The sequence below is a fragment of the Argopecten irradians genome, chromosome 3 (assembly GCF_041381155.1).
Source record: "Argopecten irradians isolate NY chromosome 3, Ai_NY, whole genome shotgun sequence".
Lineage (NCBI taxonomy): Eukaryota > Metazoa > Mollusca > Bivalvia > Pectinida > Pectinidae > Argopecten > Argopecten irradians.
In genome coordinates, this window is record NC_091136.1 from 45,261,991 (window position 1) to 45,280,823 (window position 18,833).

At 33.5% G+C, this 18,833-nt stretch overlaps 1 protein-coding gene across 1 annotated transcript in view; it reads right to left on the reverse strand.

The window, feature by feature from the left end:
* The window catches only part of LOC138319698 (kinesin-like protein KIF26B), a 255,993-nt gene that overhangs the window by 84,566 nt on the left and 152,594 nt on the right, over positions 1-18,833 (reverse strand). The window contains 1 exon segment of the mRNA XM_069262843.1: positions 32-288. Coding sequence (XP_069118944.1) covers positions 32-288 — 257 coding nt within the window.

Here is an 18,833-nt window from a genome sequence, read left to right on the forward strand (position 1 = left end):
CAGTTAGAGAAAATCAAATAAAAATAATAACCTTGCATGGGGGCTTCCTGTGGCAGGGCTGTTTCGTTGCTGGGGACGGAAGTTTACAGCGCCCGGGTGGGCGGGGTTATTGGTCGCCACGGTACCATCAGACTGGGCCTGTTGAATGGTCTGTACCATAGCAATGGCTTCACGCTTTAGGCTCGACACAGTCGTATTACACACATCACATTGGGCACTTTTCAAAAATCTCTGAGAGTTTTCAGGCACTTGAAGTTTTTCGGAAATTCTTTCTAAATCCTTGGGAGTCTGAAACATAAGAATAGATTGGATGTATAAGAGTACATGAATTCACCAAAACAATGTTGTAACATTGGCAAATTTACCCTGAAAATAACATTTTTCCTTTGTTTTCCTTTCCGATCGAAGTCTCTCCTCTGTTAACTGACACTGTGACTGCATAAATAAATCTCTACTTCGAAAACAGAAGTTGATGAACATATTTGAAAAGGTCAGTTATTGGCCAAAGAGCATAAAATTACAGTGAAAACATGAAGAGAACGAGATGTGTTATTCAGATAGCAATTAATCATGTAAATTGGCTAATTAGCCCATTCCAGGCATTTGAATATCCATAATGATAATCCATGTAGCAATAATTTTACAATAAACAACATTCTGCAGTAGAACATTGATTCAAATACAGGAATTGCATGTAAAATCTAAACACATAAAATACAAAAAATACTTTATCGCATTTTGGTATTTTTATTATTCAAATGAAATATGATATGTATTCTGTATTCAAGACAATAAAATAATTCACTATCCCAAGAAATCGTAAGCTATCAGTCAACATTGAATATATCTTTAGTCATTGACTGTCATATACAACATTACGGAGAACAACTTGTTTTATAGCTGATGGGAATCTATCATGCTGATGCCTCCAATATCACACTGCCTACAGGGAAATGGTATGAAATGTCTGTAACACTTGGAGATAAAAATGATGACATTGCATTTCTCCATTCCGTCTGTATCTGAAAATTTATATATTTGTAATTTAACAGAACATTTTTGTTAACTGAGTTTCAAAAAAGGTTTTACATTAATAACCACTGTTTAAAAAGAAACCATTGGCCGTAATGACGAGTCATATAGCTTCATATTGCCAGCTTTCACTACAAATGTCATCAATAACATTCCAATATTCATAACACCTGACTTTGATTTAAACATTTGTAACAACAGAAATGTAGGGAAATCAGCAACATGAAGCCAGAATTATCCATTAGCGATCAAGTGCTATAACTCCATTAGACTAGGGAATCTATACTAATTATTTTTGTTTCCAATGAAAGCAAGCTTTACAATTGTCACAACATTTCAATGCTTAAAAAGTCAAGAGAGATACAGGGACATATTTTTTTGTAACATATCGAGGTGAAATTCTTTCACATTTGGTCATCCATTATAAAGTTCCTAAGTTTTCAACATTCAGGCTATATCTGTATGTATATCATATTCTGTCAATCAAATTGGTAATCAAGGACAACAGCCTTGAAAACAAAGAGACCAAACCTCAAAACGAATACAACATTTAAAAATAACATAGAATTGTACCTTGAACGAGTTCATCTTTTGTCGGTCGAAAATGATTTTTGCTCATTTGAATAATTCAATTACTGATTAATTTAGCTTGAAAACCTACCAACCTGTTGATCTTTGTAACAAAACAACAATAGTCTTATAAAACTTTGTAACAAAACAACAATAGTCTTATAAAACTTTGTAACAAAACAACAATAGTCTTATAAAACTTTGTAACAAAACAACAATAGTCTTATAAAACTTTGTAACAAAACAACAATAGTCTTATAAAACTTTGTAACAAAACAACAATAGTTTGCAAAACTTTGTAACAAAACAACAATAGTCTTATAAAACTTTGTAACAAAACAACAATAGTCTTATAAAACTTTGTAACAAAACAACAATAGTCTTATAAAACTTTGTAACAAAACAACAATAGTCTTATAAAACTTTGTAACAAAACAACAATAGTCTTATAAAACTTTGTAACAAAACAACAATAGTCTTATAAAACTTTGTAACAAAACAACAATAGTCTTTATAAAACTTTGTAACAAAACAACAATAGTCTTATAAAACTTCGATTAAACTGCAGGGCCGAGTTTAGATTGTCAGCGAGGAAAGAAAGATGGCCGTCAGACATGTGACGCCATGACAACGTCAATACTCGGCTAAAAACCACCATCATGCAGGTATCATAATGCCTGTTGGTTGTTGATGTTTGTAGTGAATTGAATTATATGCAATTTGTCACAATTTCACTTCATCATTCCCTCATGAAATTGCTTTTCCCATGGAGACATATGTTGATTTCTCCATGGTAAATGATTGGTCTATTACATATACCCCTGTCATGTGATCCATCATACTTTCTATATAAAACAACAGGAACTGTTTATCTCCTAAAACTGATATATTATCTATGTATATGCAGCTATTGTCATTTCCCAATTTCCAATTTGTTTTCAAACAAAACAAAGATTTTATATGTAATAGTCATTCACAATCAGTTTTTGTATGCTTAAATGAAGCTTGAAATTTGAAGATTGTTTTTGTCTATTAAACATGTACAAACAAAATAAGACAACTAGAAATATCTTTATAAATACTCCAGTCTCTGATACATGAAAGTAAGATAGGATATGACGGATATGTGCAATACATAAATATGGTATGTCCCCTATTTTGTGTCCAAAGCAAAACAAGGGGAGATCATCCTAGATAACCCGATAGTAAGGTATATTGAAATAGAATTGTTCTGATTATTGAAGCAAATAGTCTTGAAATGAAATGCTAATTTGAAACAATGCAATGATATCAAAATCAATACTAGGACAGTGAAATCAAATGATTTACAATGTAAACAGCATAAACAACACTCCTTTTGAATATGTCATTGACCAATTTATATCAATAGGTGACATATGACTTACTATGAAAATTGGTCTTTTTACAGACGGGACCAAGCTCTAGATGGTATATATGTAAACAACCTGTTACGCAACACATCAATCAGGACTTCCATCAAAGCTGTTTATTTTTTGTGAATGCACCTGCATGATTACATATACAGGTTCATAAATCATCACACACTTTCATTACAGTCAACAATGAAATTACAAATATTAAACTTTATTTTTTTTCATAATTGATACCATGTCTATGAAATAAAAGACATGAATTAAATGAGGGGAAATTTTGTCAAGAAACAGACATTTTTTGACAATTGAATATCAGGTTTGTTCTTTATTTAAGTTTAACGAAAAATAAATATCACATGATTTGTCTAAAATTAAGTGATATTTATGGTTTAATAAGGCTATCTTTGAGTATAATACTTGTGATAGATGTTACATAAGGATGGGAGGCTGTTGGCTATAGGATCCAATGATACCATTGTCTATCTTACTGCACCTGGTGGTCATCGACCTAGACACATGTACCTATACTTAGATATTATTTATAGTGTATTGACATGTCAAAGACTTAGCTATGTATAAGGAGTCTGAATCCTGTAGAATATCCTAAATTCTTGAGAAGTACCAATTCAGTATAAGTTTTATTTTATATGGAGTTTTGTGAAAATCGGACCATCACAATCTACTGCTGATAGACCATGCTCACTAATAAGACCCCCCTCCCCTGCAAGCAAACTGTTGTTACTCTTTAGCAATTTCAATTGAACAGTTTGAATGACAGAAAACATTTAGAAGGTTCCCCATATCATTCATCTATAAAAATTAGTCCTCAAAACAAAGTCTGGAGTAGTAACCCAAGGTAAAGGGAGAGATATCGCCACACAGCTAACCACCATCTCTGCCCTACAAACCTGACTGCAAAAAGTGCAATTTCAGCAGTTCAGATAAGAAAATGACAATTAATTGAGAAATATTTGATAATGTTTTTATCCACATCTCCCAAATTTTTTATCCAGTCATCTGCCCTCCTGCATCCCTTGATACCTTGCCAGTTGCTGCACAGATTATCTAATCAAACGCAGAGTCCTATCAACGTTTTTTATCTATGGGGTATACTCTTCAGCAGAGAAAGCTCAAATCAAACCTGATCTGATAGCATTTGTGTTAACAAGCATTCCCTAATTAACACTAATTAGACAGGTGCTTTCACTTCAATTCAGTAACTAATGGAGAGTATGTCTTGCATATGCTTGACCTCTAATTTCTAAAATTCATGGCCAGATTTAATTTCTCATATAGGACAGCTGAATCATATAATTCTGTGGCATTTGGCCTCGAATATATTAAAGGACAAAAGATAATTATTCTTGTCCTAAGGTTTGGTTTGTACTGTTATACTAAAAGTACTGAGCGTCTAGACAACTACAAGATGGCCAATGTCAAATGAGTAACTGATGACATCACTTTATCATCAGGATAAGATTTGGATGAATTTACTACGATATTGATGTATAATTCCACCTAACAAGTTGTTAAAAACCATTTTGATCTAAAAGTACACGTAAATCCCTGGATACTCTCTAAACCTCCGACACACTGTAGCCTCTAAACCTTGAGCAGACGTACAATATAGATCTGCTCTCATCAACATCGCGTGTTCAAATTCTACATGCTCGGATCAATTTAAATAATTCTGTCACAGTTTGTAAACGTATTGTTGGCCTTGTAATTCTAGACGACGTTTAGAATAACTCATTTATCAAAAACATTTCTACACTTACAAAAAACCTGTCAATGAAAATTTAACGGAAAAGTTAATTATCTATTGAAAAAATCACAATAGGTTTGTCTTCCTATAGAAACGAACTCAGAAATGGGTACATGCTGTTCTAGAAAGCCCACGGCGACTCGATCGACACGTAATTGAATTACAATTTCCTATGTAAGCACCCATCAAGCTTTAATTGATTTCACAAAATTTTACAAAATTTTATAATAACGTTCTTTATGTTCCTCCATTTCTCATTCACGAACGTTCGCATCTCAATCACATTTTCCCCAAACTTAATTTTAATGACATAAACATGAATTAGACCAACACCAAAGAAAACTTTTCACTATAGAATTGCCAATTCAAATTGAGTTCTCCATGCAGAAGATAATGATAAAGATAATTTCATCTGTAATAATTTATACCTTCCTCTATTAACTTACAAGCAATTTAGAATTATGTCAGAAGAAAGTCACCACACTGAGGGTTATACAGCTAACATCAAACATCGCCTCAAATGGCAGAGAAGGTATAAAAATGTTTTGAATATACTGTCAAACATTGTTAAAATCAAACCTAATATGTTCATTTATGTCGACCCATAAGTAAAAACCTTGTGTTTATCGATTTCTCATTCTTGCAAATTCTCAATGGATATCAAAGTTTCTATTGCGAATCTTTACATGTTTGTTCCTTTGATATTCCTTATATAATTAGATAAATGTAAACTTGAATGCCATGACCCTTCTCTGCATAGCGTCCTAACTTAATGTTCTTTCTTTGATAAAAGTTTATCTAATACAGTGGATAGTGATTCAATGGATTCAGAATTTTGGAGGAGTAGTGTTCAGAATTTGTTCCTTTAGCATTGGCAAACATTTTCTCGTCATGGATTGTTAATTTTTTATGACAATACAATCTACAGACAATTTTAATCTTATCAACTTAAAGAGAAAAGCAAAAATAAAAAATAAATTTTTTTTTCAAATCTAAGTACTGTAAGCTTAAAAATCAAATAAATGTTTTTGTGATGTCTGCAATGTCATAAATAGAACAGATGACATGTCTTTTATAGAATTATAGACAGCAAATTGAGGATGCACACATTTTGAGAAAAATCTTCATTTAGTCAGTTACAGTTAAGCTGACTATACTTTTGACAAAAACTAAAATTCAAACCAAGTGAGAATGATCACATTTTGTTACTAAGGTTGAAATTCATCTTTAGTTTTCAAACCACACAGGAAGATTTCAACTGTTTTTCCTCACTTTTAGGATTTCACAACCACGCCATTAGCAAAACAACTGCAATATAACCGTTGACTTTGAAAAGACTTTACATGTCTTAAAAGCTTCTGGCAAAAGTGTGAGAAAATCAGGACCAAAAAATTATTAGAACGTGAGGTAGGTATTTGAAATGTACTTCTAACTTTATCACTTTTACTACACAATATAAAGAGAACAATTCATTCCCAGTGGTTATGGGGTTAACACTGTACGAGGCTGTCACACAGTAGCAACTTTACTTTCAAATCAAGATAAAGCTAGATCAATTTCACCACGATAGAGTTTTCAAAGAGAATTATATTTGAGCACCTGTTCAGTTCGTGAATGCTGACTTTTACATAACGACAAAACCAACATGTACTTGGTATAGCAAAACAATTAATTCCTTAGAAATTCTGATTAAATGTTTCTTCAAAAACAAAACTGCTGGGCCTTAGTTTAAGGTTGACAATGGAAAGGAATTTTATTGACCTAAGGAAGGAATTTTATTTACTTTGAACAGCTTTGAACCCAACTCTACCGTGGCTCCATTTCTGTATCATCAGCTGCGAACTCTCCCATTTTAGAAACAACAATAGTATGTTTGTTGGGGGTACACCACCTTAACAGATCTGTGAAATGGACAAACTATTGTTCAAATAATATCTATTACTTATATTGTTCAGTAATTTACTTACATTTCACGCCTTATTGTTGAAGATTTTAATTCATTCATTAATCGTTTAGACACTTTCCCAGTTTCAACTCTACTAAGCCAAAATGTCAATAACGGCAAAGACAGCAAACAGATGACGATGAAAGACATTCTTTATGATGGGGTTCAAAGGTATAACACAAGTCAACAAAATATTGTCAATAGATTTGTGGTATTGGAATTTAGACTGAAGAATTTATATTCTTAACCCTGAAATAACAAAACACTTCTGTTCAATTTCAGCACTTTGTACTTTCTCAGCACATTTTGTAGTAATGACGTCGTCAATACTCATGACATCTCAATTGTATCATTCAGACGTTCATGTTAAACCACAAAATAAAACCTATTTTTGTTTTGGAAATAGGCAATTTCTAATCACGTGTGTGAATCCTTCACATAAAATACAATCAATAAAATGAAAATAACTATATATATTTTTTTTTTATTTTATAAAAAATGATGTTGTCAGGGAATGAGGCACATGACATATTTTGACATAATGTCATGGTAATTATGTAAACGTTTTAAACAGAAAAGGAGTGTTATAAATTTTTCAAACAAATCAATTATATACCAATAAATGTTATCCGCCTAACCATTATTGCATGCTCAAGGCAATCACAGAAGCTTAAAATATCTTCAGCTAGGTTTTCAATTGGACATGTTGTATCTGTTTCTGAGGCTAAATACATTAATTTGAATATCTCTGCTGATAGCATGCCCGATTGATATTTTTCATTAGATTTATAGTGTAATGAATGGATATCATATTATGGGGATCAAAGTTTTTTATATTATTTTATCATGATACACGCTATGACTTAGTGATAACAACTTAGTCCTTCATTATGTCTCATTATAATGGCATTTTATACTGGCTCTTTTCAAGATAATTCAATTTTGATCCTGAAATTGGCCAAGATTTATGTCAAGGTCACTAACGACTATGTGTACTGATATATGAAGACAGACTTCTCATATCAATATCAGACCAAGTTTATGTCACATTCTCACCCTACGTAAATTATACAGATAAGTAATTATACCTATACTCTAGGTATGCACTAAATCACAGTATTATATATATACTTATCGGTGTATAACCATGAAATACTCATCAAGGTCACTCGTCAAGGTCACCCGTTGCACTCAATCACTTTTATCAAGTGCATCTTATACAGTAAATCGCTTATTATCCTGAAATTCTATCCCACTTCTTGTATCAATAGTGCTACATATATATCAAGGAATAACTTGCAAAAGTCTACCTTAATTGATTAATTATCTTCGTTTCTTTAATTATTTATCTATTGAAATGACAGGTGTAGATTGTTTCACAGTAATTCAGTTAGGGAAAGAATAAAAAAACAATTCATTATTCACTTGTTGTTTATAAACAATAAGTTGTTAAGAAGTTTTTGAAAAACATTTTGCAAACATAAACGTGTCAACGTTATTACATTACTTTACAAACTGATTACATAGTAGAGAATCGTGGTTGAGAAAATAATAAAAGTCATAAAAATAGACAAAATTTATGTCAAGCTTTGTCATCGTGTGGATCAAAGGTGCAAATGATTTCATTGTCATTGACTTTCCAAAAATAGTATTGCTCCTTGACTCCCAAAAGGTTAAAGAGTCAGAGTTCTGAATCGGTATTAGTTCGCTGTCTTGTCTATTTTGTCTGTTTGCATGTAAACAACACAACAGAGCTATGAGCAGTAGTAACTGACAAAGGCAATAGACGTTCTGAATGTAATCTGACAAAGCTAATGTACATTTCACATGTAACACAACAAAAGGTAATGTATATTTCATACGAAATCTGATGAGTGAATAAATGCAATACATATGTCATCCCCATATCATACAACAACTTGGGTGTGAACAGGTGTATTGGAAGTTCAAAGAGCTGTGCAAATTGTTTATGAGGAAGCAGAAGAGTTGCTTCTGTTTGTAATTAGGGGATCGGTTTTTGTCAGATACAGTTGCTTTATGATTAGGGCAATAAAACAATTTCATGCCAATTTGTGTAAGTCAGTTACAACTACAGTCATGATATATGTTCACCATGAGGACGTTATCATGAAGATAATGTGACTGCACAGAGTAACTGTGATAGATCACATAACACCATGAATGCTGCATAATAGCAGGCTCACCTCAAGCTTGACAGCTTCATCAGCAAGCTCACTTCATCATATATATATATATATACAGTGTATATATATATATAGGAAACTGACCTTTTACAGAAATCATTGTCAGCAATTGTAAAGACAAACAGAACGTCAGCATTCTGATGGACATAGTCAGGTGTAACAATATGTTACAATGACTGGTCAGTAAAAATTTTGTCAATAAAGTCAGTGGTCAGTGAAATCAGAGGTCAATTCAGTGGTCAGTAAGATCAGTGGTCAGTAAAGTCAGTGGCTGGTTAATTCAGTGGTCAATAAGATCAGTGGTGGTCTGAATATATTATCAGTATAAAGTTAGTGGTTGGTAAAGTCTGAGGGAATTTAAGTCATATATTTTTGATTTGTAAAAGCACATTGCCCTTTTTAAGAGTACACCTTAAGAGGTTATACGTGTAGGCCACAACCAGGTATGACACAAGCGACAAAGACAGACAGTTGCTTTTGGTCAAAGCTAGTACTTATATGTTTTAGCAAAAAACAATCATCATCAAATTGATACATTTTCAGCATTAACACAAAAAAACAAAAACAAAAAGAGACAAGAATACCTTTACCTGATAAAAATGTTTTCCAGTGGTTTAAACAATCCTTTGCAACGCAAGTCGCTAGAAACTGTCAACTCAGGTTGGCTCTGAGAATTAGTGTCCTAGTTCTCTGTTTTCCCAGGAGAATGCTAAGTCCAGTACTATCTGGACAACGCTATCACATGGTAGATATCGTGACTCAAGTCCGAATTAAAATCAATGATTACAATCTTCGACATAACAGAAGTGGCATGTGATAAATTTCCAGGTGCCAATCAAAATTTTATGCCATTTAAATGAGTATCTTTTCACCTATTCACACAAGGTGCTGTTAAATAAATAAACTCATACCCAGGGTGACAAAACATCAAGGTAGGAACAGGTGACTAACACTTTACACTGACCAGTGTATACAAACATGCTACTAAATGACCGAAAACTGACCACAATAGCTCCAAACCAGTAGGAGGGATGTAGGGATAGACTGGACAATGGACCTGGGAGGGATTCCTATAGGTGTGTAGGACAGGCGTATATACATTGTCTGTCTGCCCCATAGGGGGTGTTCGGCCAGTTACTGGACACAATAGGTCAGACCTTCGGACAGGTAATGCTGGATGTCGGTCATTGTACTTACAAATCTACCTGTGCTGTAAGCGACGAACGCTTCCCACCTGCTTCCAAGGGTTAGCTAACTTAATTAAGGGTTTTCTTTTCCAACTAGTCGGCTTGAGATGTCATTATTACAAATAAACATTCAACAACTCCATATGGGGAAGGCTTGGTATCAGATTTAAGTCCGAAATCTCCTTCAGTCAACACAACGTTACTCAATAATCCTGACATCATCGAGACAATGATTACTCAACTACCTGCACCCCCACCTCCAAACATTCATCACAGAAACATTCTAATTGTCTAATATTAATGATCACATCATTAATTGTCTACAATATGTTGTCAGATCAACTTTGTGTTGCTATAATTTTGTGATTCCTAAACCATATAATTTCACTTTGATTGTGCTCAAACTACAAATAGAAGTTTTACGTGATGATGAGCGAGCATCTACCACAAATGTCAACCTAAAAACATTATCCACGATCAGACATGTCTCAGGCCAGACAATTAAGGTTATCAAAACTGGATGAAAATGCAGTTAAGGAATAAATATGGTTTAAAACAGTTTTAAAATGACATCAAACAGCAAATAATCCATAAACGCTGCGATTAATCCCTTGCAGTGTTAGAAATATTAGCACATCAGACCTAGTGCTGGTTGTGATATATAATGATGTGTAAATGTTACGCTGTAGGACGCGATCACACCTGATCTTGTAATTACAGGTGACCCATCACCTTAATGACCCACCAGTAAACCACCAGAGAGATGTATTTTCACACCTGAGGACTTAAACTGCAGAAAATCATAAGATCCTAAATTTGATCATGGTTTAGTCTAGCTAATATAAAAGTGCTTTTAAGGCTTAATCAATTGAAAAGTTCCATGATAAAAGGAAAATATAACAATACAAGATTATTGTTGCCGTGGATTCAAACAGGTACACTTTTAAATGCAAAATATTAAAGGTTCTACTGTTAAATAATGAATATAAGGAAATGAAATCAATTTTATCTACATTTTCCATACCTGCAGATATATGCATTGGTTGCATGGTCTTCAATACTGTGTGAGGTCCTCTAGGATTTTGTTCACTTAAAGAAACTGACCCACAAATTGCTTCTTCCATAGCGAAGCAAGATCCAGAGACAAAAGAATTTTGGTTTGCCCCCTTCTCAATTACCTCCCTTTAATTGACACCATTGTCAAAATGACTATTTGGAAACAGCTTGTTTAAATGGAAACTTTTATTCTCTGGGATAATCATTAAATGAATCCACTTTGGCCAAAAACTATCAAATGGCTTGACTGTCAAATTGTTCCCAGAAGCTAATTTTGTTTCTTATTCCATGCCACAAGGTCACCATGTTTTCCTTGATTAGGTTGGTCCCCGCGAGCTCAAAATCAGACGCAGCTTACTATATGTACGGCATTAACTCATCATATAAAATTATGGAAATTGTCATTCATTGCCCCCCTTCTGTAAACTGCTAGATCATAAGATTGGTCGACCATCAGAAGTCCGTCCCTGAGCTATTGTGCCCCTGATTGTGTCCGACTGTGTTATGACCAAAGTTTTGTTTCTATAACTCGGCCTGAGCCTTGTGTGGTTGCATTCTCATTATACAGAAAATTTAACGGGATTACGGCCGCGATTCATTAAGTGACAATAACGGCAGCCATTGTCATTGCCCGCTTTTGTCATACGTCATGTGTGATTCAACCCTCTGGGGACACCAGCTTATTTAGCATCAAATTGAAGATTTTTTTATACTCGCCAAATTCTGTCCTAAGGCCTTTAGGTATTCCCAGGCCACCAAATACATCAGATTTATTTTAGAATTTATTAGAAGAAAACTGCTGAGGACAAATTAAAACAACCACTGTAAGAATTAATTAATTTTCCACTGCATAATTTTGCAGGTAGTTTACAACAGTCTGATATGGTCCATTCTTCTGTCTGCTCTGTGAAATAACTCTGCTCTCTAATGATATCTTGTTTGTACACAGGAAAGAACACATAGACATTTATCAATAACTATATTTCTTCCATACAGCTTAATTATGCTAAAAGAAAGCATTCCTAACTTTAAAATTAGTGTTTTGTGGTTTTATTTTGCTAACAAATATGCATGAAAAGAGGGATATTGATATTTTTCTTATACACCAATAAAAGAACTTTTGCAAATAATCAGTTCATAATGAAAGACCATAAGTGTAGTAATCTGTTACAATGACCTTGAAGCAATACAATAAATAATCTCCTCAGACAATTTTCAGGTTGAGAAAATTTACATGCATGTAGTGAGTACTTCTTCTAGAACATTTTTTATGTGAAACTGTTTTCTAAGCCTATGCAAAAAACGATGAATTACGGCATTGTTAATTAGTAGTGACGATGCTCCGGGGCCGTCTGCCGGTGGATGGGAAGAAACACCCGACTATGAAGCCATACAACTAGTGTTAATACTCTGTCAGGAGCAAAAAAAGTCGGCAGGTTTTCATCTCAATGGTTTCCTTAACAGATCCGCAATAATTCTCAATTACAACAGAGACCGTGCAAATTTAAATCAGTTTACACCTTATTTATGCTGACAGGTGAGCTGATCACTCAGGTAACTATCAAGAAAGCGCTGACCTAACCTAGCAGCCACACCAGTAGAATCTACAATAGGTGTCAGTCACTGCACGATCAATGTGATGATTTAAGGCAATTTTCTTTGTGAAATTGATTTTTTAACGTAATGAGAACATTTTGTTTTATTTTCCTTTAAAAGTTTCAAGCTATCTGTTCGGTTTCCCTGGAGTTGGCAGATTTCCGTTCAATGGGAACAGAATGTAAATAAAGTACTGAGCGTAATTCATGTTGCATCCATCAGTATTGTCTCATTATTACTTTATCAATATTTGCCCAGCTAATCTCTAGTTGCCTCACATTATTTCTTATTGATGATTTCCGAATTGTCACATGTCACCAATAGAGATCAATGAGCGTGATATTGTAACTGTTTAAATATATTACACTTGTAATGACAAGTTGGCCCTTTATCTAACCACAAAGCTGAAATGCTAGAATACATAAAGTCCTTTTCAGCGACAAATTTACAAATAAAATTCAAAATGTGTAAATATACAGTAAAAGCCGGTTGCCTGGGATTTGAGCATATGTTTCTGTGTGCTTTTAGTGGATTTCCGTTAAATGTTAAAACATGAACTCCATTTTACTTTCGCCTCACAATGACAACATTGGAATAGAAATGTTCCACAATAGCATTTGGTTACTACAATAGGAAACAGAGATCAGATACCATCTCATGCATTGGTTACTACATAACTAGGTAATCAAGAAATATCCCCCACCTCTCATCCCCAAAACACGATGGTCAAGAAGCCAAAAACTACTACAAAGATATCCTGTCTAAAAAAAAAAGAAAATTTTAATCGGTTTATACGCTCAACACAGATACAAACAGGCTAATACTAATAAATATACAATTGCTTTTACACATCACAGTAAACAAACCATTCAACTCATCCAATGTATTCCATATATTCGAGACACATCTGATGTATTCATTATATTCAAACACATCTGATGTATTCATTATATTCAAACACATCTGATGTATTCATTATATTCAAACACATCTGATGTATTCCATATATTTGAGACACATCTGATGTGTTCGATATATTTGAGACACATCTGATGTGTTCAATATATTTGAGACACATCTGATGTGTTCATTATATTTAAGACACATCTGATGTGTTCATTATATTTAAGACACATCTGATGTGTTCAATATATTTGAGACACATCTGATGTGTTCAATATATTTAAGACACATCTGATGTGTTCATATATTAGACACCTGAGTTTCATATATTTGAGACACATCTGATGTTTCAATATATTTAGACACATCTGATGTGTTCATTATATTTAAGACACATCTGATTTTCAATATATTATAAGACACATCTGATGTGTTCATATATTTAAGACACATCTGATGTGTTCAATTATATAGACACATCTGATGTGTTCAATATATTTAAGACACATCTGATGTGTTCAATATATTTAAGACACATCTGATGTTTATAATTAAAACTGATGTGTTCAATATATTTAAGACACATCTGATGTGTTAATATATTTAGACACATCTGATGTTTCAATATATTAAGACACATCTGATGTGTTCAATATATTTAAGACACATCTGATGTTCAATATATTTAAGACACATCTGATGTGTTCATATATTTAGACACATCTGATGTGTTCAATATATTTAAGACACATCTGATGTGTTCAATATATTTAAGACACATCTGATGTGTTCAATATAATTTAAGACACATCTGATGTGTTCAATATATTTGAGACACATCTGATGTGTTCAATATATTTAAGACACATCTGATGTGTTCAATATATTTAAGACACATCTGATGTGTTCAATATATTTGAGACACATCTGATGTGTTCATTATATTTAAGACACATCTGATGTGTTCAATATATTTAAGACACATCTGATGTGTTCAATATATTTAAGACACATCTGATGTGTTCAATATATTTGAGACACATCTGATGTGTTCAATATATTTAAGACACATCTGATGTGTTCATTATATTTAAGACACATCTGATGTGTTCATTATATTTAAGACACATCTGATGTGTTCAATATATTTAAGACACATCTGATGTGTTCAATATATTTAAGACACATCTGATGTGTTCAATATATTTAAGACACATCTGATGTGTTCAATATATTTAAGACACATCTGATGTGTTCAATATATTTAAGACACATCTGATGTGTTCAATATATTTAAGACACATCTGATGTGTTCAATATATTTAAGACACATCTGATGTGTTCAATATATTTAAGACACATCTGATGTGTTCAATATATTTGAGACACATCTGATGTGTTCAATATATTTAAGACACATCTGATGTGTTCAATATATTTAAGACACATCTGATGTGTTCAATATATTTAGACACACTGATTTCATATATTTAAGACACATCTGATGTGTTCAATATATTTAAGACACTATGATGTGTTCAATATATTAGACACATCTGATGTGTTCAATATATTTAAGACACATCTGATGTGTTCAATATTTAGACACATCTGATGTGTTCAATATATTTAAGACACATCTGATGTGTTCAATATATTTAAGACACATCTGATGTGTTCAATATATTCGAGACACATCTGATGTGTTCAATATATTTGAGACACATCTGATGTGTTCAATATATTTGAGACACATCTGATGTATTCAATATATTCGAGATTCATCTGATGTATTTGGTATTTTCGAGACACATCTGATGTATTCAATATATTGGAGACATATCTGGTGTATTCCATATACTCGAGACATATCTGATGTGTTCAATATATCTAATGCATCTGATTAAATATCTGATGTGTTCAATATATCTAATGCATCTGATTCAAAACAAGTGAGTATGACTGAGGATGTGTTTGACCTATATGTAAAAGATTACCTATATCTGACAATAAATGACCTGTAGAACATGTTGACCCGATAAGTGGAACAGCTCTATCAGCTTTCTGTCTGACACTACAAGAATAAATGAACAGCCCACAAGACAAATGCAGAAGCCAGTTGGAGCAGATCTACAACTCTGCATGTTACACATGTAGATAGCAACAGCAGTGAAGCCCTGATAACTGTTCCTATATACAACCTACTACAAAATCCTCTCCATCAATTTCCAGGTGATGCTTTCAACCAAAAACAATAATTCAAGTGTTTATTTTTGTCCTTACAAGACCAATTTGTAGCCATATCATGTCTGCTTGGTGTTTGAGCAGAAAAGCGTTGTACTGGCAGGGAGAAATCCCAGATAGAAAGCCAATTATTAGCTTGTTATCTAGTAGTTGATCCTGAATTCTACACATAGAAATGATCGAAAGAGTTACAACCTACTTGACATTTTCTGTAAGGGTGGCTAGAAATTCTGATTGATGTGTGAAGATGCTCTTTAGCAGAAACACAATTCTCACACAGATCCTGACTGAGAGTGATTTTTTTTCTTTTGAGGCTGACCATCATGCTTGTCCATCTCTCCACAAAAAGATCAAACAATCCTATGGGCCAATGTATAGTGGAATGTGTGGACCGGGCCAATGTATAGTGGAATGTGTGGACCGGGCCAATGTATAGTGGAATGTGTGGACTGGTAGTTATTTGCTGACTTTAATGGGTATTCACTGAAAATATGTTATCTTATGGCCATTCCAATTTGATTTCTTGTTCTTCGGATTTTAAAATAGGAGCGAGCGAGCAAATTTTTTTTAATTCTAAAAATATTTTGAAAGCGGAAAAAATTGGAGCGAGCGAATATTTTCACAATATTTTTTATTAGACTTTTATGTTTATTTCTTGAAATAACAATTAGGTACTAGTAATAACCGAGTTTTTATGTTAAAATTTGAGTTTTGCTGTTTTCTTCAGTGTTTTCAACATTCATAACTGTTTCAAAGATGTAAAAACAAGGAAGTCTAATGTTAAGGTATTTGTGCAGCTATTGAACATATGCTATTACACATGTATTTCAATTTTAAGACAAATCTTGACAATTTTAACATTAAATAGCAATGTTTAATACTTAAAAGGAAATAGTCAAGAAAGTTTAACTTCTTGTCAATAATTTCAATAATTAATTTGCTGTTGACAGAGCTATCACAGCAAAAACCAACAAACTAATAGAAATAATCAGTGATTAGCATTAATGGAAAATATTTTAAACCAATATAACCTCACCTGACATGTACATTCTTTCTTAGTTGTCACATAATATTGTATGGAACTGACTATTTTTGTTTAGCAAGTTTCTAACTTATATGCTCATACTTTGAATGAGATAATGCATATGTTTATACATGTATAACTACAACAGTATAAACAATAACATAACTCATTTTAATCACATTAATTCATTGTCTCTAAAAAGTATATTTAAAAAAAAAATATATGGCCAGTACGGCTCAAAAGTTTCACATGTTTATCAGCATTCATATCATAAAAGAATTATTCTAAATTTATTATTTATGATTTTCTCATGAAACGTTTTGAGTAAAGTTTGGATCTTAGTAAAATGTGTAATTTACTACCGATGTTAATTTGACAGAATAGCAGACGAATCGTCACCTAGCTAGTTGTTACTAAGTCATGCAGTCAAAACATGTTTGCAAATGCAAACTATGTTGGCCACGTGTCAAAATTCACACTGACCAGGTCTTAAGATATAAGGCAACTGAGGTGTTAATTAATTAGCGATTGCCTTCAAATAATGGACATGCTTGATTACCGTTATTCGTTCGTACGTCGGCCAGTCAAATCACCTGTCATGGTCGCCATTTTTAAAGTGAGATCGATCGCAATGTCTTTTAAAAGAGTTGCAGACATCGGCAAAAACAGACTGGAATCGGGACACGTCCAATTAAAAAGTATGCGTCCTTCAGTGTCTACCTCAAAGTACCAATCCGTCTGCACGTGGTGGCGGAAAAACTTGACATTTCTGTTGTTGTAAAGGTTTGCAAGATGCTTGTGGGTTTGAAGACACAATGTACGAATAATTCAAACATCTGAGTGACCAGGAAATGGTGACTAGTAAAAATGAACCCTATGAAAATTTGCCCCGGTTCGTCAGATTCCCGGACAAAAAAATGAGGAGCGGTAAAAAAAATATTTTATTTTTATTTCATTTTCGGAAAATAGGAGCGGGAAATCCGACGAACGAGAAATCAAATTGGAATGGCCTAATGGACAGTTATTTTTAACAGCAGATGGTCACTCAGAAAAGGCTGTCTTATTAAACAAATTTTCACACAAAAGTCTCTCAAGAAAGGTGGTCTCTCAAGAAAGGTGGTCTCTCAAGACAGGTGGTCTCTCAAGAAAGGTGGTCTCTCAAGACAGGTGGTCTATCAAAACAGGTGGTCTATCAAAACAGGCGGTCTATCAAGACAGGTTGTCTATCAAAACATCAAAACAGGTGGTCTATCAAAACAGGTGGTCTATCAAAACAGGTGGTCTATCCAGAAAGGTGGTCTATCAAAACAGGTGGTCTATCAAAACAGGTGGTCTATCAAAACAGGTGGTCTATCCAGAAAGGTGGTCTTATTGAACAGGATTTGTTATGATTGTTGGTAGTTACTGTGACGGGTGGTCTATCATGACAGGTAGAATTCAAAAGACAAGCAGGTTCTCAAGACAGGTGGCATGCTCAGGTGGTCATAATGAACATGCAGGTAACAAAACTGAATAATGAATTTGGGAGCCATTAAGAAAATCATTATAACTGGATATGTGGACAAATCTATACATTTGTTTCCTACTGTTATCATTATACTGTAACATCTAAACACAGATAACCCACAGACACCTTAATTACAGGGCTGCTGAACTGTAATAAACATCTCCATCCTGTAACCAACAGTTTAGACTGACCTTGTATCCTAAATTAAGTAATTGGGTCCCTTGTTTACGAGGATTTCACTGAGAAACAACTCCAGGTAACAGCACTGTACATACCGTCTCTAACCTAACAAGTGCCTGTTTACATGCAGGAATTTACCCAATTAATTGTGTGGATACCTCAGTGATATTTTGGCCCAGACCCAGAGCCAGATTCCGGGGCAGGTATCAACATTTACATGAAGTAA